The following is a 22,290-nucleotide window of genomic DNA, read 5'->3' as shown; positions in this document are numbered from 1 at the left end:
TTGCCAGCTGATGTCTTATTTTTATCCAACTCTGTTCCAGTGTCTGTCTGAGTTCCCCTCCATCTGTTTTGTCTCTTCTGTTCCATCGCCATGGCTAAAAATGCACTGGATTCCTTGGGAAGAAGAGTGGAGACATTGCTCACGTTTAATCCCCATTCTTCTGTTCCCTTGTGCTCTTCCCCATCATTTCTATTCGGTTTAACACTATATGCTACTCGAATTTGGGTCAGGAGTAAACCATTTAAATACTGAGTATTTCTTTGTTACCTGTGGGCATAGCAGGTGTGGGACATTGGGAAGCACCGAGGGGGAGAGAACTGATAAGGGGAGGAGGGTAAAGTAAAACATGACTACTGCATTCAGTGCGCTGGACTCAGGAGACGTAAACTTCTAAAACAGTTATATTTTTCACACCACTGCCTTCAGCAGGTTCTGTCTGATCACCCTTCCTCATCCAGAGTGAAATTTCAAGCAGCTCCCAGAGCTTTCCTGGTCCTTTTCCAGTCTAGTCCAGGCTCCTGGCTAAGCTTCCATCTTCCATCCGACTTGAAGCTTTCCCCTCCCTTCGCTCCGGACGGGGTACAGATGTGGAAGCTGGACGAGGGGTGATGGGGGAGCAGGGAGCAAGGGGCGAAGAGGGTTGGGTGGGGAGGAGAGAAGCGGGCAAGGGCCGGCAGAGGGCTTCTTTCGCTGTACAGCTGGGGTCTGGCATTGGTGACTTCAGGGAGTGCCCAGTACCTTGCTGCTGACTTTTCTCTCCTGGGGTGCTTGGTGGCTCCCTTAACGTGATTCCCGACTCGTGTGGCTGGAGGCCTAGAGACTGGGTGATGTCATCTCTGGCTGATGAGTGGGTGCCGCCCCGGCTCTCTGTTCAGTGGTGTGTTTGCAGGCTCTTGCTGCTGAGATCAGCTCATCCACCACAGGACACTGGTGGGTGGGGTGCTTTCGAAGGTGGCTCACACGCAGCCAGCTGCTCGCTGCTCGGGTGCCCATCCAGGCTGCAGGACACCCGCAGTTCTCCTGTGCCTCGCACATACCTGTCTTCCCGCTCACTGCTCCGGCTGTTTCCATTCCGTCTTCAGCCGTTAAGAGTTTTTCAGGTGTGCATGAGGGGTAGTCTCTGGGTCCCCCAGATCCAAGGAGACACATGCCAGATTCTCTAGTCCCCCCCCCTTCCATCAGGGAGAGTCACCCCGTTTTCCCTGGGAGGGAGGGAAACGCCGCCGTCGGCGGCAACTCTCCAGAGAGCCCATTTCTCCAGCACAGTGAACTCTGAGCTGTTCCTAGCAGAGCGTGGAGGTGGGAGGTGGGTGGCGAGTGGACCCGTCCCACTGTCCCGGGGCACATCCAGCTTCTATCTTTTTTAGCCTTTGGAACGTCTGCCGACCATGGGGATATTCCTTCTGACGTGTGACATACTGTTTCACGTTCACATCTCCTGCGACGGCGGTGATGCCTCTGCGAGCAGGAGAGGGTTTGTTCGCCTCTCACGGGAGTTGCCTGCTCACAGCAAAGGGTCCCCGTGGAGCATTCTGTTGGCTGCTTTCTGGGTTTGCGTCTCCGCAGACCGTGATGGTGACCGTCACGGGCATCCGCTGGGCCCGTCCTTTGCTCCAGGCCCCTTCTGACTGGTGGCTGAGTAAGAACTCAGGGATGCCTCACGATGGCTGCGTGAGGTGGGTTCTGTTGACCGTCCTCACTTTACAGGTGGGGACGTGGAGTGTGTGAAGTAGGGTCGCCCAGCCAGTCAGTGGTGCAGCCAGGGCGAGCGGGGGTCCAGCGTCCTTGCTCTCGGCCCGCCAGCTCTCCGGATTAACGGTGTGTGACCAGGTAACTGCAGAGGAAGAACCTTGCTGAGGGCCCCGTGTCCCTCTGAGGGGGACGAGGCCGCTGGCTGTCAGCAGCAGCTCTCGGGGGCTCCCTGCTCTCTGGACAGGCAGGAGCCCTGGGGTGGGGAAGGCGTCCTGTCACCGGGCCTTTGTGGGACACAGACAGGCCGGCTTCCTTCCCCTCTCACACACACTTTCCTGGGGAATTTCTAGAAAAGGAGCAGCTGGCCTCCACTCACTGAGAGATGCCTCTCTCCTCAGCGTCCACATTCTCCCCAGTGAGCAGATCACCCAAGGGGAACTCCCTTGTCTGCCGGTCCGCAGGCTGCCCTGACCCTGAAAGGAGGCTGTCTCCTGCCCAGTGCTGGTCTCCAGCAGGTTCTGAGAGTCCAGAAATGTCCAGAAAGGGGAAGGGGCTGGGCTGAGAGCAGAGTCCCCGAGGGCACTCAGATTTACATGGGGGGGAAGGCCTAAAAGAGTCTTCATGTGGGCAGCCACTCAGTCCTGCTGATCAAATTACAAACGCACCGTTACTGATGGTGCATCTTGGTATAGAGGCAATAGGTGGCCGAGACCCGAGTAGGTTAATGGGAAAGGGGAAGGGGAGACTGGGTAAAGGCTGAGAGGGGAAGGGGTTACAGTGTGGGGCACCGACATCCCCCGCCAGGAGTGTCCAGCGGCCTCCCTTGACCTGTCAGAACCACAGACAGCCTGGTTAGGAAGGGTTTACCAGATGACCACAGACTGGGGGTGGGGCTGGGGCAGGACGTTGCCTTTCACAAATGTGTAGAGCTGTGCTTGCTGTTTTTTTTTGTAATTGAAAATTTTCAGAATAATAGTAGATTCATTTGCAGTTGTAAGAAGAGAGAAATCCCGTGTACACTTTATCCCATTTGCCCCGATGGTAACATTTTCCGAAACTGTAGTACCATCATATCAGGTTATGGACAGGGACACAATCCTTTGACCTTAGGCACCTTTCCCGCTTTACTTGGATTCATCTGTTTGTGTGTTTAGTTCTGTACAGTTTTATCCTGTGTAGATTCGTAGATTCACCGCCGAAGTCAAGATGCAAAACAGCTCCATCACCACGAGGGTCCTTCGCGCTGTGCTTCCATAGCCGAATCCCCCCCAACCTTCTCTGCCGCCCCGCATCCTTAGCCATCACTAATCCGTTCTCCATTTCTAAAATTTTGTTTTTTAAAATGTTAGAGAAATGGGGTCATACAGTATCGAACCTTTTGGGGTTGGTGTTTTCCACTGGACGTAACTCCCTGCAGACCCACGTGGTTTGCTGCGTCTGTCCCTGCGAAGTCCAGGCCTTTGTGCTGTGTGGACCAGTGTCCTGCGGTGTGGACGTCCCGCTGTCTGTGTGGCCCCTACCCCGAGGAAGGACGCCTGGTGTGCTCGCTTTTCACCTCTTGGGTCATAGGCTGATTCGCCTTCTACTGGCTGTTTTGACTTTATGTCACTCTTTTTCACTGTATCCACACACCAACTTCTGTATCGATGCGTATCTTATGTTGATAGAAAACGAAAGCCATTCAGTGTACTTTAAACCCAAGTAGAGGCTTATTATTGTTACAATTGGATTATTTCTACATCCCCGGCTTTCCTACAGTGGGAAAACAGTAGGTGACCTCGTGTAATGTTACTGGCTGTGTACTCATCCCTTTACAGAGTGAATAAGCGTGTCCCTCTGGAGGTGAGTTAGGACCTGACGTGTGTTCTGTCGGCTTGTTATGAGTAGTGCCCGCAGCCGAGCCAGTCAGACCCAGAGCAGCTCCAGGCTGGACACTGGTCCCTGCCTCCAGTCAGCCCCTGATGACTGTGGTTTCGTAAGGGAGGTGCGAACGCTCTGTCAGAGAGTTACGTCCCATAAAGAAAGCTGTGGGAGTGCCAGTGAGGGGGACAGAGAACCGGTGGAAAAAATAAGGAGGAAAAAGTGATTCAAGCAGTTTGCCAAAAGAGTTTTGATTAATTTGTCCTTAAGCTATTTGGGAATAGATTGTAGCAAGGTGTTTAACTTTCGCTCAGCGATCTTCTCTTGCGTATTGATAATTAGCTTGGTTTTGTCCAGGAGGTCCTAAAGGCTCCCGAACTGTGCACTTGGGCCAACATTAAAGGCTGGCTTTTCTCTTGGCGTAGGTAGTCGCTAAGGTAGATGGCTTTAGATAGCTGAAAACAGTAAAGACCATAAAGGTGTAACTCAGTAAACTCTGGACTATTGGAGCAAACCGGGAAAGAGAGTAGACGTCTTCCGAAGATTCCCCTATTGGTTTGTTTTCTTTTTGGAAAAGTCAAAAAGTATGTGACACAGTGCGATCAGTATCTGCCCAGCAGCAGCCGGCGAGCACCGCCCCGCTGTCCGTGCGCTGGCGGGCGAGGCTGGCGCCCGGGCCGGGGGGGCGCAGCCCGGGCGGGAGGGGCCGGGGAGACGAGTTCCTCTGGGCGCTGCTGGCCGCTCTCGGGGTGTGAGGAGTTGCTTCTCAGTCGCTTTTCCCCTGTGGGGGTGGGGGTGGGGTGCAGTTTGGCTTTTACTTTGTTTTAAATGTCGTCTTTTAATTATATTTTGGATAATGATGAAGAGAGAAGCAATTTGGTTATGAGAGTAAACCTTAAAAGGCTCCGTGGCTCCTTTATCTACTGCTGAAAACGACTCCCACAGGGAAGAGTGTTTCGTTAGTTGTTCTTACTCCGGTATTACGGAGTCAGAACGGCTGACGTTTCCCTTATCCGTCATACTACATGCAAGGGACAGTGGCCTTACTTACTCTAAATTAAGTTCCTTCCATGGTTAACAAAATAAGACTGTGACAAGAAATAGGTCACTATTACCTTTTATTTTGGAAAGCAGTTTTTCCAACGGAGACGTGAAAGTACACTTTTTCCGACCACGAGGCAGGAAGTGTCATTCCTGGGTTCTGTAGCAGGCAGGAATAGATGAGTACATCCAGCTTAATGCTTCAGCGTCTCAGTGATGGGACGAAGCCTTTAACAGGCCCCTTCCCCGGGGAGGAGAACGTCCTGCCTGCCTCACTCGCGCGCTGCAGCCCCGGGGCTTCCCCTCTGGTGGGAGGGCCTCTCAGGTGGGAGCTGCCCCTGGAGTCTGTGTTTCGTGGTCAGAGGGATCCAAGCAGGAAAGGCTGGTGGTGTCGGTCGGCAGGACTGGGTTGACCTGCCACCCGAAGGCCTGTCCCTGAGGGTCTCGGCAGTCCTGTCGTTCGGGCTCAGGGTTTCACTTTCCATTCCTGCTCCTTCCTTCCTGAAGGACTTCGCAATTCTAGTTCGCCTTTTGCTTGTGATCAGGTTTTTTTTTAATTGCAGTCTAGGTGATTTACAGTGTTGTAGGGGGCAGACTCACTGAGCAGGGGCGGGGGTTAGTTTCAGGTGTACGGCAAAGTGATCCAGTTACACATATGTATGTGTGTATATATACATTCTACAGAAAACCGGGATCTAGGCCCCAGAAAGAAAAGGGGATGTTCCAGAGTGAGCTTTCTAAGGTGGGTGTTAAAGGTTTTATTGTTAATGGGATGCAGCCCGGCTCAGACCGTGTTAAGGACCTCCTTGTTGCCGGCCTGTGGAATCTGATCATAGTCTGTCCCCTCACATGGGAAGGTTCTTTTTGAAGGTCCCACCTTTGGCTCGTGTGAAGGACGCGCTGATAGAAGTGTGTGGGGCCACGGGTACCTACCACCAGGGCAAGTTTTCAGGCGGGAGATCGATCTCTGGGCACAGCTCAGAAAGTCAATCATCCAGTGACAAGTCTCCGAGGAAACAGTTCAAGAATTGTAGCTGGATAGCGGGGGATCAAGGACTAAGTCCGCGGTGGGAAGGGAAGCCATCAGAATTTATGTAGCCGTTCTGGCGTTTCCGGGCCTGCCTCTGGATGGGTGGGGTCGCCCTGGGCTGCGGGGAGGGGGTGCTTTTACTCCTGCGTGGCTGTCATTGTGACTAACAGGAGATGGAAGCTTCGGTCGAATAACCAGTGCTTAACCCTAGCCCCGTCAGTGCTCTCGGCAGGTCTCTGTGGAGATCGGTCAGATCCAGGGTGAAGGGCGTGTTCGGGGTGACGAAGCGCCCCCTTCAGAAGAGCCTACCCGTGTATTTAAGCAGCTACTTAATGCAAACCGTTTTACTAGCTTCCCTGGAATGAGGACGACCTCCGTCAGGAAGCTGGCAGTTACGAGCAGAGAGTGTACAGAGAGGGAACTTCCTGATGCTTTGAAATGTTTTGAGCAGAGCCCCTGAGTTACTGTGTGAGCGTGAATCTGGGGAAACCTGCATTGGCTGTAAGCTGGAAGTGACAAAACCCGCGGGTTTGAGCTCCTTTGTCCGTGTGCTCTTGCTGAAATGGTGTTTGTTTTTTAAGCAGAGCTAATGATACCAGTCTGACATCCGCTATAGGGTCACTGTGAGGATCAGAATCAAGACAATGCAGGTGAAGTGCCTTCTAACTGGTGAAGTTGTGGAGAAGACCTGGATGTTAACTGCTGGGTTGTTTCAGCGTCTCTCGTCACGGTTATGCTGGGGCAGTGTCAGTTCACTGAGTCACGGCGTTCCTAGAGATCAGCCTCTGTTGACTGGGAAGGAGAAGTACACTAAATAAATCAATAATATATTTTTTTCAATATGTAGTAAAGTTTTAATTTGACCTTTGGCTTTGCACAGAGCAGCCTGTGAGAGGAGGCCTCAGGGTGCAGGGGCTGTTTCTGTTTCAACAGTTGGGTCACGGGGGGAGAAAATTAACCCGGAGGAGGGAGGTGGAGGCAGAAGCCCAGGCCCCGGGGAGCAGGCTCGGGGGGCGCCGGTGAGGTAGGTGAGGGGCAGAGTGTTCATCCTTTTCCCCTGTTATTCCTCTTTTTGTGTTCCAAGCTCTCCTTCCCGAGAAGTCTTTTCAGAAATGGCATCTCTAATATCACCTCATAATACAGTAGATAAAATCTCTCACAGATAGAATGTGAAAGTCACTGCCTGTATTAACAACTGCATTTTACAGCATGAAATTCATCCTGATACGACCCATTAAAATAGAGCCGGTGAATTAAAAAGTGGGAAAAGCGCGAAACCTTGCCCTCCCGCCCCTCGGTCCTTTCCTCACGATGCCTGAGCCCTTGTCCCAGCCGGACACTGTTCCAGCCCCTCCAGGCATGTTAGCCGTGGGAACTGGCCCGCATCCTGGCACCTTGGCTCCTTCCCCAGCAGCAGAGTCTGACAGTAAACAGTAAAAAAATAAATAAATATGAAAAGTTATGGTGTCTCAGAAGGTGACACTGTCAGAAGACAACGGGGCAGAGTGGATTGGGAGTGTAGCTGGTGGAGACTCTCACAGTTTTAAAGTGGATTGTAGGGGTGTGGAGGGTACAGCCCAGCAGTAGAGCGCGTGCTTAGCCTGCACAAGGTCCTGGGTTCAATCCCCAGTCCCTCCATTAAAAACAAATAAATAAACCTAATTACCACCCCATCCCCCTCCAATAAAGCGGATGTCAGGGAGGCCTCCTTGAGAAGGTGATTTTGAGCAGAGACCTGAACGCAGGTGGAGGGGAGGCCACACCTTCTTTGCCCGCCACACCTTCTAGCATTCCCTGACGGAAGTACAGCCCTGTAAAGGAGCCTTTTCGCTGTGACTCGGGGTCATCGCACACTTGAGATGCGGACGTGTGGCCTCACCTGCCTTGGCCCAGCCCCAGTCCCGGCTTGCTCGTGTGGAGACCTGTTTCATGGTCAGTAGCTGCCCGTTCTCAGCCCTTTCCCAGGTCCTGTGAAGTGGCCTTTTGTGCATGGCCCATTGAGTTTTCTAAGGACTTCAGGATGGAGGTTTGAAAAGTGTCTCCCTGCCTCAGTGCCTTCCACAGACAGCAAAGGTGCCCTGTGCCCTCAAAGGCGCCATCTGTCCCCAGTGCTCACTGCTCCCCGGCAACCCATGTCCACCCACGTGCAGGTCCCCACTGTCCCTCTGAGCAGCCCTGTGCCCGCGGGGCCTCCGGCGCTGAAGACCAGGGCTGCGCGCAGAGCGCTGTGGCCTCTCCCTGGCGGGCGATGCTCTCTGCGGCCGCGGGGCAGAGCCCGGAGGACCACGTCCTGTCGGAGGGGCAGCTCGTGTGCTGAGATGGTTTCAGGCTCCAAGATCAACTTAGTTTCTCTACTTTCAGGCTCCTGATTTCTTGCTGTCCTTTTTCCTGTCGCCATCCCCTCCCCCACCTTCCCCCTCCCCTCCCCCTCCTCCTCCTCCTCTTTTCATGCTTCCCCATCTCTGGACTCTTACCGCACATTATTTTGCTTTTACATATAGGCTGGCCTTCTTAGAAAGATTTTTCAGCCACAACAACAAAAACAAATCTTTTTCGTGCATGAGATGCTCAATCCAGTACAAAATTACATTAATCCAGATGCCGACTTGCTCGCATCTTGAATGTGCTGTTTACCTGTGGATGTTTCTTTACAGTCAGTTTTCTGCTCCAGGGACTCTCGCTTACTGGAACCCTCCAGTATTGGAATAGAGAAAAAAATACGGCCTTAAAACCCTGTCAGCCCATGAGCACCCGGCAACAAACTGCAGCCGAGGACTGCCAAAGACCTGAAAATTAGACCTGCCTGGGCTGACAACACCTTTAAGTGTCTAGTTATTTATGGCTCACTTTCCTCCATAAAGAATTTGAAGTGCCGAATAAAAGTACATACAAGAGGATAAAATAAGTAGTTGAGATAATCAGGACAAAGAGGATATAAGGGGAAGAAAATAAAACTCGGACAAGAGTCACACAGAGAAATGTACCCTGGTAGAGGTGAACTACGGATGGCTCTAAGCTTCCACGAGGTCAGAGTCAGGAGTGAATTAGGATCAATCACGTTAAGTCAGGGTATCCTTAAAATGAAAGCAGTCCAGTTGTTTAGGAGAAGGAAGTTTTCTCTGTTCCCAGGTTCTTAGATCTGAGATCAGTTTATTTCCTGAAGACTCATAGGAAAAACTAAGTAATGTATTGATCAGCATCCTTGACAAGGAGTTCCTGGCATCTTAAGAACATAATAGGCTGATAACCCAACACAGGGTGCAGTTCAGAAGAAGTAATTCTGGATGGTACCAAAATGAGGTGCTGGGACAGCTCAGCAAAGAGATGCCCTTTCTTGCGGCCCTCCGTGGTAGTCGGCCATCACAAGCAGGCTTTTTGATAGCATGATGGTGAGAAACAGAGGCTGTGGGCAGTGGCAGGGAGCTGGAGGGCCAGCCTAGTCCTTATGCTCCAACACACAAGGTGGTTGGGATTTCAGGTGCTGATGGGACGGCCCCCCTTGCTGGCCTGAGCATGGGGTCCCCTCCAGGCCTGTCTTCACGGACAGCCAGGTGGGACTGGGGACCCCCGAGTCACACACACCACGGGCTTCTGTATATTGTGATCTTCCTAAATTCACATATATATTGGTTACCTCTGAAATATATTTCTGAAGAATTTTTATGTAGACAATCATGCCATCTCCAAATAAAGGCAGTTTTACTCTCTCGTTTCCATTCTATTAAGCTGGTTTTGTTTTTCGTTTACCTTTTCCCCCTAGCTAGGAGGTCAGGTTAATAGAGACAGAAATAGAACTACTGAGAACAGATATCCTTGTCTTCAACGTGACCCTGAGGGCCAAGCAACCAGCCTTTCACCACTGAGTGTAACATTAGCTGTTGGTTTCTTATTGTGTCTTTCATCAGATTGGAGAAGTTCCCTGTGTTCCTCGTATGCTGAGAGTCTTTATAGTAAATGCCAGTTGCTTTTTCTGCATCTATTGAGATGGTCATGTTTTCTTTTTTAATCTGTTTATTGAATAAATCACACTGATGGATATTCATAAGTTGAGCTAACCTTGCATTCCTGGGATAAATCCAGTCATGATGTAATGTCCTTTCACGGATTGCTGGATTCCATTTGTTAATATTTTGTTACCGTTTGTTTTTCTCTGTTCACGATGCACATGGAATCCCCTTGAATCTGCCTCACTCATGTGCCTGCTGAGGGGACCAGGATGACTAGAAAGCTGGGTTCACCTAGGACTGTCCTTGGAGTGCGTCCACACGGCCTCTCCATGTTACTGTGTCTCAGAGCTCAGCAGCTGGGTTCCAGGAGGGAACATTCTGGAGGGAGAATCAGAAGAGAGTGTCTGGAGAGTGAGCATCCCAGAACCCAGGGGTTGCCATGTGGCCTTTTTCTAATGCAGCCTAACGGAATTCACAGAGCATCACCTCCCCCAGAGTCACAGCCCGCTGAGATTCAAGGGAAGCATTTTCAGGAATTTGTGGTTGTTTTTTGAAACCCACACAGTTAATGACACTGATTTTCCGGGCTTAGAAATGCATTGGCTCTCACAGAAAGAGAGAGACCGATGCAGGCTGTGAGGGGGACGTAGAGGTCTGTTTTCACTGACCATGTGGTCTTCCTGAAAGTCTGGTACTAGGGTGACAAAACAGGAGCACTTTGTTCTTATAACCTCTCAAAATAAATGGAAAAGAAAGGACTGTATTTTATCCAGCCATGAAACTTTTTTATCTGCAGTATTTCTTTTCACCTCTTTACGTAAAAGGCGTGTGGTGTAAAGTCTCCCCGTTGTCTTCCATTTCCCCAGTTCTCTCCCACCCACCCCCCAAAAAGACAGACAGCTGCTGCTTTTAGTTTTTGAAATCTGTCTTTGAATCTTTCCTATGAGTCTTCAGGAAATAAACTGATCTCAGATCTATCTAAGCAAACAATAACTGCAATTTAAGGGCATAGCAGTGTTTACTTAACCAGCTACCTATGCATGGGCATTTGGGTTGCTTACAGTCTTTTTCTGTCTTAAGCAACGCTGCAGTAAATAGCCTTAGACGTTCGTAATTTCCCCTAAGTAGGAAGCATCGCTGTAGCTGCAGTAGCAGGCTGGCGTGGGCGCTGGAACTCCGCGAGCACGGCTGAGGGCGCCTCCTCAGGCCCCCGGGTTACCGGCCCTCACGTGCTCCCGCCTGGCGGGAAGAGAGGGCTGGGCTCCCCTCAGCTTTGCTGTCACATGTGCAGTGAAACGTTTTCATTTTTACCAATCCGATAAGTAAAAAATGGTACCTGGGTGCATTTTTATCTTGCGTTTTTCTTAAGTTAGCTTTTCGTTTGCTTAAGGACCATTTTCTTTCCTTTTCGGTGAATGTCTTCCTATTCCTCACCCATGGGAAAAATTAGATTGTTGCTCTTTTTCTTACCTAGTTTCAGGGACTCTGGGTTTTTCTTGTTTTGCTTTAGGGAAGTTTCAGGGAATGAGGAAGAAAGTGAGGGCTATGGATGAAAGCAGTAAAAGCTAGGACACTAAAAATTGCTGGATGTGAAATAAAGTCAAAAACCCCAAATCTACTGCTCGTTCAGTTATAGATACTGGGCTCTCGTGCTTGGTTTAATCTAAAAATTTCATAATAAAGGCCTAAAGGATTTAATAACTAAGGAAGAGCCTAACTCACAAAGCAACATTAACATTCTCACCTATTTTTACTGTTTTTTTATTTGAAAAGATGTTTCAGAAACATGTTTTAAAACTGTTACTGTTATAATCTTTGAAGATCAGATTTTGTTTTTATTTTTTTACATTACCATCCTCATTTATACCTATATTAAATAGTGTCATAGTACATACTCATTTTATCATAACTATCTTTTCTAATTTCTTATAGGCTGTCACTGAATAGACATTTATTTGTAGAATTATGATTTTTAATGACTATATTAAAATGTACCATAGTTTTTAAGGCCTTCCCTAATTCGGGGCATTTAGATTATTTTCATGTTTTTGCTCTTATAAGGAATACTGCTTTGAGTTCCTTCCTTCGTTTATCTTTTTTCTTCTGTCGAATTATTTCCTTAGGCTAAATTCCTGACTGGAGTCACAGGGATAAAGAGCTGGAGCTTGTTAACGGAGCTTCACACGTACTGCCGTGCTATTTTCCCAGTTGTTACAAGAACATACAGTGTGACCAGGGATCACTGAGGGTCCTGGGCCCCCATGACACCGGCGGTGCGGGAACCACATCGCCAGGACTGGGCAGTGTCGTTTAAAGAAAAATTATTCTTTTAGTCCACAAAAACCAGTCTATCACACTTACATTAGTTTTCATATTCTTAATTAGTCATCAGCCCTTTCTTCTATGGTTTTCAAGCATTGGGATGAATTCCTCTAAATAACGAGCCTCACCCTTCCGTGCTCCGCCGGGCTGCTGGTCACGTGGTCAGCGCTGCGCACAGCCCCTCGGGGCCCGTGGTCCGTGGCTCAGTGCCCCCTCCCTCCTCCTCATGAGTTCCTCTCACTCAGGACCCCAGTGCCCTCCGCACGAGCCCAGCGCCACACTTTCCTCCCGTGGGCCTTCCCTCCCACCATTGTGCCATCCCCCGTCTCTCTGCCTTTTCCTGTTTGTGATCTCATTTTGAATGCTTTTTATCCATTCATCTTTTCACCAGATCATTCGATGAGGGTCCTGCTTCTTTGTGGCTTCCGTTGTTATACATTTGTCCTCGGGGTTTCATTTATAAATGATGGTGGTGGCAGCCCCTGGCCAGAGACAGCGCCACTCTGCTGTGTGTCTCGCCTGCCCCCAGCCTGCCCCATCCGTGTTTCCAGAATCCACTCCCAAACCCACCTCCACCCACTTGCCTCCAAGACTTCAGTCTAGAACTCCCTCTCACTTCTCTCCACATTTGGATCAGGATTAGTTTCCTTTGCTGGGTAGCAGACAAACCTCATACTTAGTGGCTTAAAAACCACACACATTTATTATGTCACAATCTCCCCGCATCTCTGGCACAGATGGGCTGGGTCCCCTGCTACCCAGGGTCTTAGCAGATTGAAATCCAGGTGTCCCTGGGCTGCATTCTCTCTGGAGCTCAGGGTCCTGTCTTCTCTCCTTCAGGCCATTGGGAGAATCTGTTTGCTATGGGAGTGAGCTTGCCGTTTTCTTACTGCCGGCCAAGCCCTCCCTCGGCCCCGGAGGCCCCCTCCGGTCCTGGCCATGCCCCAGGCGTCCTCACTGTCCTCTCCTGAGCTGGCAGGAGGATCTCTCGAGTTTGCTGGGGCAGACCTGTGTAAAGCAGCCTTGCCACACCAGGGAGGCTGCTCCAGACCCGCCCGCTCACAGGGGGCCCGTCGGGCGCGTGCACCGGGTGCTCACAGGGGGCCCGCCAGGTGTGTGCGCCGGGCGGCATCTCGGCCCGCTGGGTCCTGCTCATCCGGTGGCCTCCAATTCAAATGATGCTCTTTCATGAGCTCTTTTCCCTGTAATGGCTCCCTTGCCTTCTTTGTCCTGTAGTTTCCATCTTCTGTCTCCCTCTGCTTCCTGTAAACACACCCGGGAGCCCATGGCGTCACTCTGGTCTGAACCACACACTGGCCTCGGGGGGGTGCGACCAGGCGTGCGTTTCGCCCGCGCGCGCTTGCTCCCTGGCGCTACCGGGGCGGCTCTTACTAAGAGTAAGAGCTGTGTTTCAGTGGAATCGAGGGCTCCCAGAGGCCTGACACACACTTCCTGAATATTGACAGTCCATGTTTTAAGCAAACCTGCCCATGTAGGAAGCCCCTGGGGGACAGAGACTCTCCCTTCTGTCCTCTGTAACCTGGACCTAGTGGGCTCAGTGTTTGCAGAAGGGCAAGCAAGGGTTACGGGAAAGAGTACCTCAGAGGCAGGAGCCTGGCTCAGTGCACCCGGGAGTTAGTCAGAAACGACAGGCGGGGGAGGAAACAGCTCAGCGGTAGAGCACCTGCTTAGCACGCACGAGGTCCTGGGTTCAGTCCCCAGCCCCTCCATTAGATAAATAAATAACCCTGATTACCCCCTCCCCCCAAATGATAAGAGAAATGAAAGACAATACTGGAGAAGTGTGACTCCAGACCGCCCCAGGGCCGAAAGCAAGGAATGTGAGACTGGGGTCCCCAGGATGCCCCCCCGCCCCTCCCCTGCGCCTTGCCTCCAGTGGACCCTCACTCACAGCGCTGGTTGGGTGTCGGGGCGGGGTGGGGGAAGGTGCCCGAAGCGCCTCATGCTTTCTAACCCGTTGCTTGGTCTCTCCTCGCTGTAGCTGGTGCTCAGGACCGGGTGGGCTGGGCCTTCGGCCTCGGGCTGGAGCGCCTGGCCATGATCCTCTACGACATCCCCGACATCCGCCTGTTCTGGAGCGAGGACGAGCGCTTCCTGGGGCAGTTCCGCGTGGGGGACATCGAGCAGAGTGTGCGCTTCCAGGTACGCGGTAGGAAAACCAGCCTTCAGGAACTGAGGGGGTCGTGTACTTGAAAAGAAAATTACTGCACTGAAAGGTAATGTGACTTTGAAAAGAGGCTTAACGAGAGATTCATAAACCCCAGAGGAGACCGTAAACCTTCAGGAATTACATGCGGAGAAAAGGGATTTATCAGGCCTGTTGGTCCAAGCAGAGGACCAACCTTGGGCTTTGTTAATGGCCATTTTATCATGAAATACTCATCTTTTCACTGATGAGACTTTCACAGTTTCGTTTTTCTCATTTAATATAAACACATTGGCTTTCTTACGATTACTGTTTTTCTAATATATATTTTTTCATCGTTTCATTTTCACTCTATCTTTATATCAAAAGTGTGTCTCTTACAAACAGGGTCTTTTTGTAAACCCAGATGTAATTGGAGTGTTGAACGCATCTTACATTTAATACAATTACATGGGACATTCTTGGATTTCATTTTATCATCTCTTTAGTTCTTACCTGTTCTCTCCTTTTAAAAATGTATTTGGAAATTGAGGTTTTATGGGGTTTTTGGTTTTTTTTTTAACTCCGCTTTATTAGCCCTATTGCTATTTAGTTTCATAATCTTTGTATGATTTTAAGTGGTTCTTCTACACAGTGTGCATAATTAGTTCATCACACTTTACCATGGATAACTACTACAACTTTATGAAACATTTAAAGACCTTGCAGTGGTGTGATTCTGTTTCCTGCTCCTGTTTCTTGTATCATTATTGTCATGTTTTACCTCTCTCTGTGTTATAATCTCGCAGAAATTGTTCTCTTCGCTTCAAATAGCCGATTGTCTTTTAAAGAAATTTAAAACTATGTTGTTTCTTATCTCCCTCAGTATTTACCCCACTGATTACCGTTCCTTTCTGCCCATCTTGATTCTTCTATGTGATCATTTCCCTGAAGTCTGAAGAACTTCCTTTCCTCTTTGTTATATAGTGCAGCATGAATTTTCCCAGCCTTTGTTTGTCTGGAAATGCCTTTGTTTCACCATTATTTTTTAGGAATATTTTCCATGGATATCGGTGTCTAGGTTGCCAGTGTTTGTGCGTTTTTTTTTTTTTCCTTCTTGAAATGTGTCATTTAATTTATCTTTTTACTCTGCTTTTTAGCAGGTCGGCTATGTATGATTTTCTGTGTGATTTATCCTGGTTGGGGTCGCACAGTGCTGGAGTAGTGTCTTTTTCACTGTCTTGCAAATGCTCATCATATCTCTTCCAACAATTTGACTCGCTTCCTTCTTTGCTTTGCAGGCTGCGACTGCATGTAGATCAACCATTTGGAATTATGCCGGAAACTCCGGTGCCCAGCGTTTGTTTTTTTATTATTGATTTTATTTTTCACTCTGTGCTTCATTTTGGGTAGTTTTCGTTGTCTTGTCTTTGGGTTTACCAGTCTTTTCTGTTGTGTCCGGTTAACTCACTGAGCCCCTCACTCACTGAGGGACTCAGTGAGTTAACCATTCCAGATCCTGTGCTCGTCTGTTCTACAGATTTCTATCTGCTTCCTTCGTAGAGTTTTTATTACTCTGATGAAATGCTGCATCTTCCCACCCATCTTGTTTCCCTTCAGTTCTTCAGCATGTTCACAGTCGTGATTTTTAAGTCCTGGTCTGTTATTTCCAGCGCTTATTTCCCTGCTGTTCTCCTGTTAGTCTCCCCTTTCTTCTTACTTACGGGTCACCTTTCTCCTGCTGCTTTGCTTTGTCTTATTTTTTGAGTTGTGTTTAAAAGAACACAGGAGCAGAAGTGGGCGATGCATCCTCAGGAAGCCTTCCCCTTTCCCCGGTCAGGTGGCGAAGGTGATGCGGCCAGCTTTCTCTGTTGTAACCGGGAGTGGGGACCGGATGCCTTGCTGGTGAGACCCGGCCGTGCGGCAGAGCTGGGGTCTGCGTGTGCGGCCGCGAGAGCTCTCTCTGCTTTCCGCCGGTTGCCGGCTTCTCCCACCACCAGCGCTTGCTAAGCAGAGCTGTCCTGAAGGTGAATTGGCTGGCAGTGAGGGCAGGCTGTCCCGCGTTTTCCAGTCTGCCACACCAACCAGACTTGGTGATAAAAATTTGGCTCATTTCTCGTAATTCCAGCAGAATTTCTTCCTTAACAGCAGCAGGCCTTCTGCCCACCCTGCCCAGGGGTGGGGGCAGCCTCCGGGGTCTGCTGCCCGCCGGGCCCCCCTCTCTCCGGGATTTCTTTCCTGCCCGCGGGCGTCCAGGTCTCTCCAGTATCTTTCATGGCAGGAGAGTTCTAAATTTATTGTTTTCTTATTGTTACAGTGGGATCGATGGGTTTTTTGTGACATTTTGTGTCCTAACCAAAAGCGATACCTCCTGTCATTTGTTTAATTTTCTGGTTTCCATCTTTAATGGCCTTAAAAAAATCCTATTCAAAAGAAATAAGCTATTAATTTTTATTCTAGCACCAGGTCCTTCTAGGTTGATTTGGAATAAAGCACCATCTAAATGATCAAAAGGATGGGCTATGCATCCAAGTCTTTCTCATTCACTTTTTCATCTATTCAGTCGCTTATTAAATTGGCAGACGTGGATGGAACCCTAACCGGCATTGTATAGAGCAGTGGGCTTGACGCCGCGGAGGGGCGAGCACAGGTGAATGACACTGTTGCTACCGCAAGTTAGTGGCTCAAGTCCAGTTTTAAGTGTGCTCACAACTGTCTTCTCTTAGGAGACAGAGATCCCCTGGAGTAGACTATGGCCCTCTTGTATTAAACATCATTTAAAAACATCTTTCCTGCTGTCAAAGCGTAAAACCAGCGTCTGCATACCTGCACTGTTATGTAACTTATGTGGTTGCCTTGTGTAACAAACTTAGGAACTTCAAGTCGGTAGTTAGGATTTGATGGCTGGAAAAGCACATGTCTGTAAACTGCTTTGTAAATGGTAGATCACAGAGCTATTTCCTAATTACTCATAATTAGAACCTATCAATTAGATTCTGCGTGAGTTTCCTATTGCCAGTGTAACAAAGTACCACAGACCTGGCAGCTGAAAACAGTATGTCTTTATTTACGATCCTGGGGGTCAGAAATTCACGGTCAGTCTGGGGGACTAGATCTCAGGGGGTCGCAGGGCTGGCCCCTTGGGAGGCCCCGGGGAGAACCCCTCTCGTGCCCTTGTGAGTTTGCCTGTGTGTCACATTGTCTTCTCCCTGAATCTTTGTACCCTTCTTACAAGGGCCTTTGCGACAAGATAATCTCCACACATCGAGGTCTTTTTGTAATCGTATCTGTCAAGTGTTTTTGTTTGTAAGGTAGCGTGTTTGTGAGTCCCAGTGTTTAGGATGTGGACATCTTTGGGGGTCAGTATTCAGCCTTATCTGTTCCATTTTCTTCACAGCATACTGCTTGCTGCAGGCGGAGCACAGCAGACTTTGTTGCTGGGCATCGGTGATACAGATCGGATGAAAGTGTTAGCAGCTTTAACTCTGTGTGTGGAAGAGCTGTGGTTCTCTGGATGAGGGATTAAGAGGCGCCTTCTTCCATTTCACGTTGTTGGACTGTCTTAAGAAGAACGTTTAACATGACCGCAGTGCTGTGCGGGACCCTCCCCTGGCGGGGAGCGGGGGCACGTGCGGGAAAGGTCTGCCGGCTCTGAGCTCGGGCTTCCCTGGCCCGGAAACCCTGGAGCTACCTGGGAGCCGTGTGGTGCGGGGCTGGCGGGGGGCAGGGCTCCTCTCCCCCACTTCTCCCTCCAGGCCCTCCTGGGCTCTGCTTCAGGCTCTCCTGCCTTCCCTGGCCTCTTCTCTGCGTCGTCTCCACGTCTCAGAACCCGTCCGTCCAGCCGTGACCGCACTCCAGCAGGCGCCGCCGCAGTTCTGCCCCCGGGGCTCGCTGGGCCTGCCCTTCCTGAGCGCCTTGGGAACCGTCGTTGATTCTAGTGCTTAGGACACTCAAGCTCTAACGTGACTTAGATTTTGGTTTTCATTGTCCGTGTTTTGGTCTCTCTTTGCTCAGCCTGGGAACTCAGCCGTGGTAACTCTCCTAGTGAGGGGCAGAGCTGGGGCTTTCCCTAAAGCTGACTCGGAGAGCTCCTGACGTTGAACCGTGGCCTCCGCTGGGGCGCTGCTCTGGGGTCAGTGCGGTGACACGGACAGTTCCGGACGTCACGATGTTTCCAGTCTAGAAGAAGAGACAGATTTCAGATCAGGAGATAATCATCAAATAATGCAAAGTACAATGATGGGGCCACACAGAGGTGAAGGTAGAATTTTGCTGATACGGACCAGTCCATGTGGAGGTCAAACTTTCCCTTTTTTTTTTAAATCCTGTTTTGCTACTTAATTCTCTAAATCCTTCCGCATCTCCCCCGAATTGTATTAGGACTTGAGCCTGTGACTACTTGCTAATCTCCAGGGCTCAGAATAGCTCCTAGATCTGGTTTCGCTGTCATTCCCATAAGTGTTTTCTGATAGAGACTTAACGCAGGATTGTGCAGTGTCTCCACATTCTGTTCCCAAATAAATCCGGCTGGGAGAATCCCATCAGCTCCACTGTGCTGCAGTGAAATTGGTGGCTCTCAAATGTCTTCACTACTTCCATGTGCATTTTTCCCATCTCAAAAAAAAAAAAGCACATAAATATTTGTCTTTTGCTGGAAAGGGGATGTTGATCCCAGAAGAAAGTAGCAGAGGAAGAAGCGGGGAAGATGACCAGATGTGGGACCTTTTGCACGTGCCCTGTGGTCACTGGTGACTGCCAGGTGCGGAGAGATGCAGTGAGTGGGAGGGGACCAGCTGGTCGTGGGCGTCACCGCAGTGCTGTGGTGTAAAGCGTTCACAGCAGAGCCTGTCGTCAGTGAGCTCTGCGCCCACGTTAGCCGCTACTTCTGTTTCCACCACCGCCGTGACCACCGTGACCACCGTGACCTCCATAACCACCGCCAGCATAGGCTGCCCTGAGCACAGCGGCCGCGGTCCTGGTGTTCCTGGTCCGTTGTGCCGCGGGTTCCATCCTCAGCTTTGGCGGCATCGACATCACATCCCAGCCTTCGGATGCGAGGACATTTCATTGAACCGCAGTCCACTGAGTCCTCTGGATTGTGGCCCCGTCTTCAGACTGGGGCCTCTGTCATCAGAGGCCTGTGGATTTGTGATTACTTCTTATTTTTGTGAACGGTGGGTCTGGTGGTACATTTGCATATTTTGAGAATCGCCACCACAAAGTTCTTTCTTGTTTACGGCACTTGGGAAAAAATAAGAATGAGTGCTCGGCACTCCTCCCGCAGCTGGTCGCGCTGTGAATCGGAAGGGTGTGTTATGCGACCTTTGTGTGGACACATGCTCAGTCTCCGTATTACAGCTTCTTGGCCATTAACCTGATGCAAATGTGCAAAGACTTCCTGTTCTTCAGCAACGCGTTAAACCTGAGATCCTGCCGACGCCTCTGAAAGTTGACCCGTTACATGCAGTGTATTTAGGAGAAAGTCTGAGGAGAAGAGGTGTTGGTATTTCTAGCTCCGAAGTTTACAGTGCACGGGATCATTTAAATCAGATCCTAGTAGCTGATGGATCACAAGTTAAGACTTAATTATCATTTCATAACGTATCTGTATGTCTAACTATCACCTTAAAATCTGTACAGTTCTGATTTGTCAGTTGCACCGCCATAAAGCTGAGGGGAAAGTGGCAGTTTAAAAGGAGATCCTCGAAATAGAGACCGGCTGTCGCGGGGAGAAGGAACTCATCGATCAGGCGGTGGCGGGGGTGCCGGTGGGCTCTCCCGGGTGTGGGGGGGGGAGGGACTGTTGCCGGACAGCCGTCGGGATGCTTTGCTTCAGCCAAGGAAGGCTCTGCTCACGTGCTTTACGTGAGAGGCTCAGAGCAGGAGGCCCTCAGCGACACCAGGGCTCTAGATCGCGGAGTGTGTTTCCTCTCCGGCTTGAGCGGCAGCGGCAGGCGCGTTAACCAGGACTCATACCACGAGGTGCAGAGGCAGCAAACAGAGCCCCCTTGTTTCCTTTCTAAGCACGAAGAAGAGGAGGCTTGTCACATCTCCTTTTCAAGGGCGTTGGATGGTCTGTGACGTTAGCCTGCTGTTTTCTGGCGTTTCTCCTGAGCTCTCAGAGTAAGTCTTCTGCTCTTGCGTTATTTCACCACCAGCCACGCCCAATGTGGACCACGGGCCCTTTCGGCAGGGCCCTCTCTTGCTCCTGCAGGCATCACTATGAGGACCCAGTCACCCACGAAACGGACTGATGGGCCGCTGGGAAAGCTGTCTCAGCCTCGCGTCTTTTACCTTCCGCTTCCCAGTGCTTGACATCATCCCTTAGACTTTGCTTCCTTTAATCTAACGGCTGTGGGTGTTTTTTTCTCTGCTTGAAACTGAGCACAGAAGTCAGGGTCCTCATGGCACATCCAACTAAATGAACTATATTGGCCAAGGGGAAATGGTGAGATGTTAACCTCGAGGGGACTCAGCCTGGGACTGAGAACCTCAGAGTTAGCGAAGAATAGCCAGTGTTGATCAGAGCCGTTTCAAATGGAAAATTCATGGTTTTTAATGAATGTTCTGGGGACCAAATAAAATCAAAATAATTTACCCTACTAAATTATCAGTCAGGAAAGGTAAGTGTGGTTGTTCTGTGTCTGATTTGCCTCATACGGTACTGAAGGAAAAGCAAATCTCTTCCCTTTTTGATTAGTGGTGTGCTCTGTGTTTGTACTCGGAGGATGAGAGGAGCAGTTGGGTTCATCTGAAACTTAGCGTCTGCCTGTAGACAGAGAAATGAGAACTGCTTCGTGATGACATCATCGCACAGCCTTTCAGACTGCACGTTTCAGTTGGCATTTTGTGTGTATGATCTGGTGATCTTGAAAGTGAAGAATGGTTAAGCAGTAATTTATACGGTGGATAGCTTAATTATTCTTTCTGTCACTTGGCTGAGTAATGAATCCAATGTTTTCTTTTATTCTGAGGGAAGAATTTATCTTCTCAAGGGCCTCCCTGTGAGATTTGTAAATTATAATTATAGGCTGTAATTCGCGGCCAAGGAGAGTGGATTATAAATAAATGACCCTTGTAGCATCCATTCAGCAGAGTTTGAACTCCTGGTTAACTGCTGTTTGAGAACCAAGTAGATGTTCTGTATTTATTTTTATTCATTTTTAAAATGATGAAATAGTCAGAACATACAAGCATATGTCCCCCGATTGGGTTTGCTAATAACACAGAACTATGCGCCCTCCACCCAGCGACCATGCCGGGATTTGCCGCAGAGCCTTGTAAAGAAGAAAAGCATTCAAAATGCACTTGACACACCGTGCTTCCCTGAGGACCCCCCCTTCCCGCTTCCCCTCCTGGAGGTGACTGCTGACTTCGTTTGGAGGTTCACCGTCCTCGTGTAATTTCCGCATTTACGTTTGTCCAAAAACAGTTTGTAGATTTGCTTCCAAATGTACATTAAGTGGCAGCAGTAGTTAAAAAACAGTGGTTCAGAGAGGTTTTATGAGGCGTTTGATGAGCGTGGTCTGAAGTTTACATGGAGATGCAGAGAGCCAGGCACGGCCAGACGACCACGCTGAAGGGTCTGCTTGTTCTGGGGTCAGGTCTGCCTTGAAGGCTGCAGTCGCTGTGGCAGCGAGCTGACGCCGGGTGGACACCGGGGCCCGGGGAAGGCAGCCGGGAGCCCGGAAACACTCCTCTGTGTGATTTCTGGGCTGTGGGGCAGGCGGGAGGAGGAGACGTCTGCGCAGTGGAAGCCGGGATAATTGAGTGTCCACAAGGAAAAGATGAAACTTGACCCCGTACCCCTCATTATTCAAAAATGAATTCCAGGGGGTTTGCAGATCTAAGTGGGGAAGGCAATTTATTAGCTGCTGACTTTGAAAAAGTTGTTTTACCGTGAGTGATTCTTTGATTCTTGTTGGAGTAAATTGAATTGGGGAGATTGAACTAAATGAACTATGGTAATGTAAAATTAAAACCTAATTAAGTGTCTGATCTTGAAAGTTTTGAAATAAGTATTTATTTAAAGTGGTTGCTGTAGTTTTTTTGTGAAAAGCCTTCTATCAAATTAGGGACGTTTCCTTCTATTTCTAGTTTGCGTAAGAATTTTTACCATAAATGGCTATTAAAATTGATCAGACCCTTTCTTATAGTTTGAGGTGATCTCATGACTTTTTGGCTTTATTCAGTTAATGGAGCGACATATAGTGATAGTGTTTTGGATGTTAAAACAACCTTCTGTTCCTGAA

At 49.6% G+C, this 22,290-nt stretch overlaps 1 protein-coding gene and 1 long non-coding RNA gene across 6 annotated transcripts in view; one reads left to right on the top strand and one right to left on the bottom strand.

The window, feature by feature from the left end:
- The window catches only part of FARS2 (phenylalanyl-tRNA synthetase 2, mitochondrial), a 281,140-nt gene that overhangs the window by 108,684 nt on the left and 150,166 nt on the right, over positions 1 to 22,290 (top strand). For all 5 annotated transcript variants that reach the window (XM_072945735.1, XM_015234686.3, XM_072945733.1 and 2 more), the window contains one exon: positions 13,895 to 14,055. In XM_072945735.1, the coding sequence (XP_072801836.1) occupies positions 13,895 to 14,055 (161 nt within the window). The remainder of the gene's footprint in view (positions 1 to 13,894; positions 14,056 to 22,290) is intronic.
- LOC140687833 (uncharacterized) lies at positions 4,654 to 12,531 on the bottom strand. Its single transcript, XR_012062451.1, has 3 exons — positions 12,477 to 12,531; positions 9,680 to 9,948; positions 4,654 to 6,415 (listed from the first exon to the last, which is right to left on the bottom strand). It is a non-coding gene; the product is annotated as an uncharacterized lncRNA (long non-coding RNA).

The sequence above is a fragment of the Vicugna pacos genome, chromosome 20, assembly GCF_048564905.1.
Source record: "Vicugna pacos chromosome 20, VicPac4, whole genome shotgun sequence".
Taxonomy (NCBI): domain Eukaryota; kingdom Metazoa; phylum Chordata; class Mammalia; order Artiodactyla; family Camelidae; genus Vicugna; species Vicugna pacos.
The sequence above is the reverse complement of the archived record's forward strand: the minus strand, read 5'-3'. Positions and strand labels throughout refer to the sequence as shown.